The 7,992-nt window shown below is 45.2% G+C and overlaps 1 protein-coding gene across 2 annotated transcripts in view; it reads right to left on the bottom strand.

Moving 5' to 3' along the window:
• Positions 1–4,773: 4,773 nt before the first annotated feature.
• cadm2b (cell adhesion molecule 2b) overlaps positions 4,774–7,992 on the bottom strand; it is a 407,615-nt gene continuing 404,396 nt past the window's right edge. For both annotated transcript variants that reach the window (XM_041876742.2, XM_041876743.2), the window contains one exon: positions 4,774–7,929. In XM_041876742.2, the coding sequence (XP_041732676.2) occupies positions 7,814–7,929 (116 nt within the window). In that variant the 3' untranslated portion in view covers positions 4,774–7,813. The remainder of the gene's footprint in view (positions 7,930–7,992) is intronic.

Below are 7,992 nucleotides of genomic sequence, written 5' to 3'. Positions count from 1 at the left end.
GATAGAGAGTCTGGGGCCATCCTCCACAGGATAGACAGAGAGTCTGGGGCCATCCTCCACAGGATAGAGAGAGAGTCTGGGGCATTCCTCCACAGGATAGATAGAGAGTCTGGGGCCATAAGATAGAGAGTCTGGGGCCATCCTCCTCAGGATAGAGAGAGAGTCTGGGGCCATCCTCCTCAGGGTAGATAGAGAGTCTGGGGCCATCCTCCTCAGGATAGATAGAGAGTCTGGGGCCATCCTCCTCAGGATAGATAGAGAGTCTGGGGCCATCCTCCACAGGATAGATAGAGAGTCTGGGGCCATCCTCCTCAGGATAGATAGAGAGTCTGGGGCCATCCTCCACAGGATAGATAGAGAGTCTGGGGCCATCCTCCACAGGATAGATAGAGAGTCTGGGGCCATCCTCCTCAGGATAGATAGAGAGTCTGGGGCCATCCTCCTCAGGATAGATAGAGAGTCTGGGGCCATCCTCCTCAGGATAGATAGAGAGTCTGGGGCCATCCTCCTCAGGATAGATAGAGAGTCTGGGGCCATCCTCCACAGGATAGATAGAGAGTCTGGGGCCATCCTCCTCAGGATAGATAGAGAGTCTGGGGCCATCCTCCTCAGGATAGATAGAGAGTCTGGGGCCATCCTCCACAGGATAGATAGAGAGTCTGGGGCCATCCTCCTCAGGATAGATAGAGAGTCTGGGGCCATCCTCCACAGGATAGATAGAGAGTCTGGGGCCATCCTCCACAGGATAGATAGAGAGTCTGGGGCCATCCTCCTCAGGATAGATAGAGAGTCTGGGGCCATCCTCCTCAGGATAGATAGAGAGTCTGGGGCCATCCTCCTCAGGATAGATAGAGAGTCTGGGGCCATCCTCCTCAGGATAGATAGAGAGTCTGGGGCCATCCTCCACAGGATAGATAGAGAGTCTGGGGCCATCCTCCTCAGGATAGATAGAGAGTCTGGGGCCATCCTCCTCAGGATAGATAGAGAGTCTGGGGCCATCCTCCACAGGATAGATAGAGAGTCTGGGGCCATCCTCCTCAGGATAGATAGAGAGTCTGGGGCCATCCTCCTCAGGATAGATAGAGAATCTGGGGCCATCCTCCACAGGATAGATAGAGAGTCTGGGGCCATCCTCCACAGGATAGATAGAGAGTCTGGGGCCATCCTCCTCAGGATAGATAGAGAGTCTGGGGCCATCCTCCACAGGATAGATAGAGAGTCTGGGGCCATCCTCCACAGGATAGATAGAGAGTCTGGGGCCATCCTCCACAGGATAGATAGAGAGTCTGGGGCCATCCTCCACAGGATAGACAGAGAGTCTGGGGCCATCCTCCACAGGATAGATAGAGAGTCTGGGGCCATCCTCCACAGGATAGATAGAGAGTCTGGGGCCATCCTCCACAGGATAGATAGAGAGTCTGGGGCCATCCTCCTCAGGATAGATAGAGAGTCTGGGACCATCCTCCACAGGATAGATAGAGAGTCTGGGGCCATCCTCCACAGGATAGATAGAGAGTCTGGGGCCATCCTCCACAGGATAGATAGAGAGTCTGGGGCCATCCTCCACAGGATAGATAGAGAGTCTGGGGCCATCCTCCACAGGATAGATAGAGAGTCTGGGGCCATCCTCCACAGGATAGATAGAGAGTCTGGGGCCATCCTCCACAGGATAGATAGAGAGTCTGGGGCCATCCTCCACAGGATAGATAGAGAGTCTGGGGCCATCCTCCACAGGATAGATAGAGAGTCTGGGGCCATCCTCCTCAGGATAGAGAGAGAGTCTGGGGCCATCCTCCTCAGGATAGATAGAGAGTCTGGGGCCATCCTCCTCAGGATAGATAGAGAGTCTGGGGCCATCCTCCTCAGGATAGAGAGAGAGTCTGGGGCCATCCTCCTCAGGATAGAGAGAGAGTCTGGGGCCATCCTCCTCAGGATAGATAGAGAGTCTGGGGCCATCCTCCTCAGGATAGATAGAGAGTCTGGGGCCATCCTCCTCAGGATAGATAGAGAGTCTGGGGCCATCCTCCACAGGATAGATAGAGAGTCTGGGGCCATCCTCCACAGGATAGATAGAGAGTCTGGGGCCATCCTCCTCAGGATAGATAGAGAGTCTGGGGCCATCCTCCACAGGATAGATAGAGAGTCTGGGGCCATCCTCCACAGGATAGATAGAGAGTCTGGGGCCATCCTCCACAGGATAGATAGAGAGTCTGGGGCCATCCTCCACAGGATAGATAGAGAGTCTGGGGCCATCCTCCACAGGATAGATAGAGAGTCTGGGGCCATCCTCCACAGGATAGATAGAGAGTCTGGGGCCATCCTCCACAGGATAGATAGAGAGTCTGGGGGCCATCCTCCACAGGATAGATAGAGAGTCTGGGGCCATCCTCCACAGGATAGATAGAGAGTCTGGGGCCATCCTCCACAGGATAGATAGAGAGTCTGGGGCCATCCTCCACAGGATAGATAGAGAGTCTGGGGCCATCCTCCACAGGATAGATAGAGAGTCTGGGGCCATCCTCCTCAGGATAGATAGAGAGTCTGGGGCCATCCTCCACAGGATAGATAGAGAGTCTGGGGCCATCCTCCTCAGGATAGATAGAGAGTCTGGGGCCATCCTCCTCAGGATAGAGAGAGAGTCTGGGGCCATCCTCCACAGGATAGATAGAGAGTCTGGGGCCATCCTCCACAGGATAGATAGAGAGTCTGGGGCCATCCTCCACAGGATAGATAGAGAGTCTGGGGCCATCCTCCACAGGATAGATAGAGAGTCTGGGGGCCATCCTCCACAGGATAGATAGAGAGTCTGGGGCCATCCTCCACAGGATAGATAGAGAGTCTGGGGCCATCCTCCTCAGGATAGATAGAGAGTCTGGGGCCATCCTCCTCAGGATAGATAGAGTGTCTGGGGCCATCCTCCTCAGGATAGATAGAGAGTCTGGGACCATCCTCCTCAAGAGCCTCATACAGTGGGGAAAAAAAGTATTTAGTCAGAAACCAATTGTGCAAGTTCTCCCACTTAAAAAGATGAGAGAGGCCTGTAATTTTCATCATAGGTACACGTCAACTATGACAGACAAATTGAGAAAAAAAAATCCAGAAAATCACATTGTAGGATTTTTAATGAATTTATTTGCAAATTATGGTGGAAAATAAGTATTTGGTCACCTACAAACAAGCAAGATTTCTGTCTCTCACAGACCTGTAACTTCTTCTTTAAGAGGCTCCTCTGTCCTCCACTCGTTACCTGTATTAATGGCACTTGTTTGAACTTGTTATCAGTATAAAAGACACCTGTCCACAACCTCAAACAGTCACACTCCAAACTCCAGTATGGCCAAGACCAAAGAGCTGTCAAACGACACCAGAAACAAAATTGTAGACCTGCACCAGGCTGGGAAGACTGAATCTGCAATAGGTAAGCAGCTTGGTTTGAAGAAATCAACTGTGGGAGCAGTTATTAGGAAATGGAAGACATACAAGACCACTGATAATCTCCCTCGATCTGGGGCTCCACGCAAGATCTCACCCCGTGGGGGTCAAATTGATCACAAGAACGGTGAGCAAAAATCCCAGAACCACACGGGGGGACCTAGTGAATGACCTGCAGAGAGCTGGGACCAAAGTAACAAAGCCTACCATCAGTAACACACTACGCCGCCAGGGACTCAAATCCTGCAGTGCAAGACGTGTCCCCCTGCTTAAGCCAGTACATGTCCAGGCCCGTCTGAAGTTTGCTAGAGTGCATTTGGATGATCCAGAAGAGGATTGGGAGAATGTCATATGGTCAGATGAAACCAAAATATAACTTTTTGGTAAAAACTCAACTCGTCGTGTTTGGAGGACAAAGAATGCTGAGTTGCATCCAAAGAACACCATACCTACTGTGAAGCATGGAGGTGGAAACATCATGCTTTGGGGCTGTTTTTCTGCAAAGGGACCAGGACGACTGATCTGTGTAAAGGAAAGAATGAATGGGGCCATGTATCGTGAGATTTTGAGTGAAAACCTCCTTCCATCAGCAAGGGCATTGAATATGAAACGTGGCTGGGTCTTTCAGCATGACAATGATCCCAAACACACCGCCCGGGCAACGAAGGAGTGGCTTCGTAAGAAGCATTTCAAGGTCCTGGAGTGGTCTAGCCAGTCTCCAGATCTCAACCCCATAGAAAATCTTTGGAGGGAGTTGAAAGTCCGTGTTGCCCAGCGACAGCCCCAAAACATCACTGCTCTAGAGGAGATCTGCATGGAGGAATGGGCCAAAATACCAGCAACAGTGTGTGAAAACCTTGTGAAGACTTACAGAAAACGTTTGACCTGTGTCATTGCCAACAAAGGGTATATAACAAAGTATTGACAAAACTTTTGTTATTGACCAAATACTTATTTTCCACCATAATTTGCAAATAAATTCATAAAAAATCCTATAATGTGATTTTCTGGATTTTTTTTTCTCATTTTGTCTTTCATAGTTGACGTGTACCTATGATGAAAATTACAGGCCTCTCTCATCTTTTTAAGTGGGAGAACTTGCACAATTGGTGGCTGACTAAATACTTTTTTGCCCCACTGTAGATATTTAATCATTAGTTAAGGCACTTTACAGACATTATTGATACTAAAGACTTACTCATTTACTCAAGTGTTTGTTGTCGGAATAGCAATCACAGGTGTGCGGAAATGATACCTTACGATTGTTGCTTTATTCCTTTTTCATAGAAGCAACCGGAAACTCTGAAGACATCACATGAATAAAAGGACAACGAGACAGTGTCATTCTGGTCATATTTTAATCAGCACTTTTCTTCATTATTAATGTTTTCTTTTTTTTACAGTGGCATAGTTTTGAAAAATTGATATTTAATACTGAAAAAGCAAACCTCACTCTCACATCCCCCCCTTAAAATGCAATGCAATTACAGCAATTCAAACTTTATACAAAAATTAGTCATTTATTTATAGCATCAAATTGAACTAACAAAAGAACATGTATTATGAATATTGGCAATGTGTTTCAACGTGTCTTGTATAGAGTGGGAAGATGTCTGGGTCACCAAAGCCTTTATAACACGTCATTACAACTGTTTGCAGCAAACTCAAAGGCCATAACGGTGATCGTTGTATTGTTTTTTAATGACAGAAGTTTCTTCAATAATTGACTTTATTTTTGTTACAAAATGGAAAAGTTAACTTCAGACAACTACTTTTGTAATAATAATATCAATTAATATAGCATAATATTACCAATAATATCAATCAATAATAATAATAAATACACTATCTATCAACCAGAGTCAATCCATTAGAATTCACGTTCAGAGAATTCTTCAAAGCATGAAAAGAAACATGTCAAAGTGTCAAAATGACTGCAACTGATATGCTCTGAAATGAAAACCTTTAAATAACAAGTGTCTTTTTATTTTTATTTTACCAAAATGTAATACTTACACATTATATACATGCCTTGTGGTGAAACAAAATGCTTGTTCTTCATCAAACAAATGACAAAAAATTATAATAATTCAAGAGACTTCTGGAATATGTTAAATTGATATATTGTCTAATATACACATTTCAATGTTTTAAGGGTTCCCAAAATTCAACAATATTGCCCACCAGCAATCATCACATTAGCAAAGTCATATACAGCAATATTCACAAGGGAGCGTTAGATCAATAAAGTAACATAGCCTGGGTCCCAAATGGTACCCTATTGCCTTCATAGTGCACTACTTTTGACCAAAAACCATATGGACCCTGGTCAAAAGTAGTGCACTATGAAGGGGAATGGGGTGCGATTTGGGATGCAAACCCCCCAATATCAACCTCTTTAGGTTCCCAGAACTCGTAGGATTTGGTTCTTCCAGTCTTTCAGAGATATAGAAGCTGACCAGTAGTTGTTCTTAGAAATGAAATGAGGTTCAGACCTTAGTAAGTTAGTGTCTTAGTCAGGGTGATCGGATACTTTCTGATCATACCGGGATTCAATCTGACCGCGGGATGATCGAGAGCGTGGCTTTTTAACCTGTAAAAGGTTCTCCTGATCTAACAAATGGAATTGTTTTAAGACAGTCATACCACGGATCATTTAGCTATTCGATTTAGAATTTTAGGACCCCTTTAGGTATATAGAAATAATGTAAAATATTTTTTGAATTATCCCATAGAAACGTATCGAATAACATATTCATAAATGGCAAAAAAAGACAGTCAAAAAATTAATCATAAGGTTTGAAATGTCTGTCCTGTATCTAGGATCTATATAAGACAGATCTGGAAATATTTGTGGGGTTTTTTTGGACACATATTTAACCAATTATTTTTGTTGGCACATAACTACCTCCATACTACCATTCATTTCTATGGATTACCTTCACATGAGTTAGTTAGAGCCAAACCGTTCGGACGCTACAGACGTTTTTTATGAGAAGACCGATTTTCTCCTGGTCTGACAAACAGCGCTGTAGCTCTGTCTTTCCGATTGGGCCGACATATGCAAGCGTTTACCGCGAATAAAGATCGCAGCGATTGCGGGAACACTGCCTCTGAAAGCCGCTTCGTTGACAACCCGCAGCCATATTGAATCCTGGCCCGAATCTCCAATCATTGGGTCTGAAAACATCAGTGAATATTAGACTCGTATTGAATCCTGAGATAATGAACTGCTTGGTGAATAATTATTTCTCTGTTTGTCTGAGACGTTGTGCTTTTTGTCCTACTTCTGATTCTCCCCGTTGTTCCTTTCCATGTGAGATGAGACTATGGCCTATACCAATATACAAACAAAGCTAAGAAAGGAGGATAATATGTCATCATATAATATCCACATTCAAACATAAACAATCATACGGATTGTGCTTCTTTTTTTTTTTTTCTTCCAATATTCTAAAACGTTTTCGTGTCAGTGTTCGAACTATTCAGTTGTTTTCCACAACATGCAGCCTAATTCTGCCTCTCATATATAGTTGTTGTAATCTCCAGATGACACCCAATACCTTTTTTTTTTTTTTTACAGTTACAACAAAAACCCCATCACATGTCGTTCACATTGATACATTTCACATATTCCTCTCTGAAAGCATAATTATTGGCATAGCCAATGTTTTCCGGCGTCAGATGAAGCACATTTCTTGCCGCTTCCTGACGGTAATATCTGCAAAAGGTATTTAACTGTGAAGGGGTGTAGGGGACGCAAAATCCTAATAAAAAAAACCACAAAGAGTTGAAACAAACATGACAGAAGCAGACCAAGAACGGTCTGTATATTTAGGCACTGTCAAATCAAACATGACAACCAACAGAGATTTGGGTGCTGGCCTGAATAAAACAGGGTCTGCTCTTTTAAAAACACTGAGTACATGAAGCGGAGTACATTTGAAGTAAAAACGAGGCAACGTTCTCAGCGATTGCTCGTGTAAAAAACCAACCGGTAAACTAAACTTGAGCTTTCTGTTTCAGTAGAGGAGATGGGGGTAAAGAACTGCAGCTACAGACTGAGCCAGCTACAGACTCTGCTGGTCGACTGGCAGAGATGGACTGGACATAGGGCGATTCTGGCAAATGCCAGATGGGCTGGTCCATCTTTAGCCCAGTGGGCCAGAAATATTATAATTTGCCTAACAATGGGTGCCTCAAGGAAACAAATGGGCCGATGTGTTAGAAATGCCCGGGCCGATATCTCGTCCTAGTCCGCCTCTGCCTCTGATGGCCGACTGGTGTTGTCACGAAAGAAACAAACCGAAAGGAAAAGACAGAACAGAGGTCGAAACGTAAAGGGAAAGAGACAGAATGAAACGGGAAGAACAGAGGAGGTCTAAATGAAGTACTCTTTCTTCTCCTCTGATGCATGGTTCCCCTCTGCGTTGATGATGGCTGTGTCTGCGTCAGGGGCGTCCTCGGATCCTTTAGCCTCGTGTGTTAGGTACGTCCCTGTTCACACACACACACACACACACACACACACACACACACACACACACACACACACACACA

The sequence above is a fragment of the Coregonus clupeaformis genome, chromosome 5 (assembly GCF_020615455.1).
Source record: "Coregonus clupeaformis isolate EN_2021a chromosome 5, ASM2061545v1, whole genome shotgun sequence".
Taxonomy (NCBI): Eukaryota; Metazoa; Chordata; class Actinopteri; order Salmoniformes; family Salmonidae; genus Coregonus; species Coregonus clupeaformis.
The sequence above is the reverse complement of the archived record's forward strand: the minus strand, read 5'-3'. Positions and strand labels throughout refer to the sequence as shown.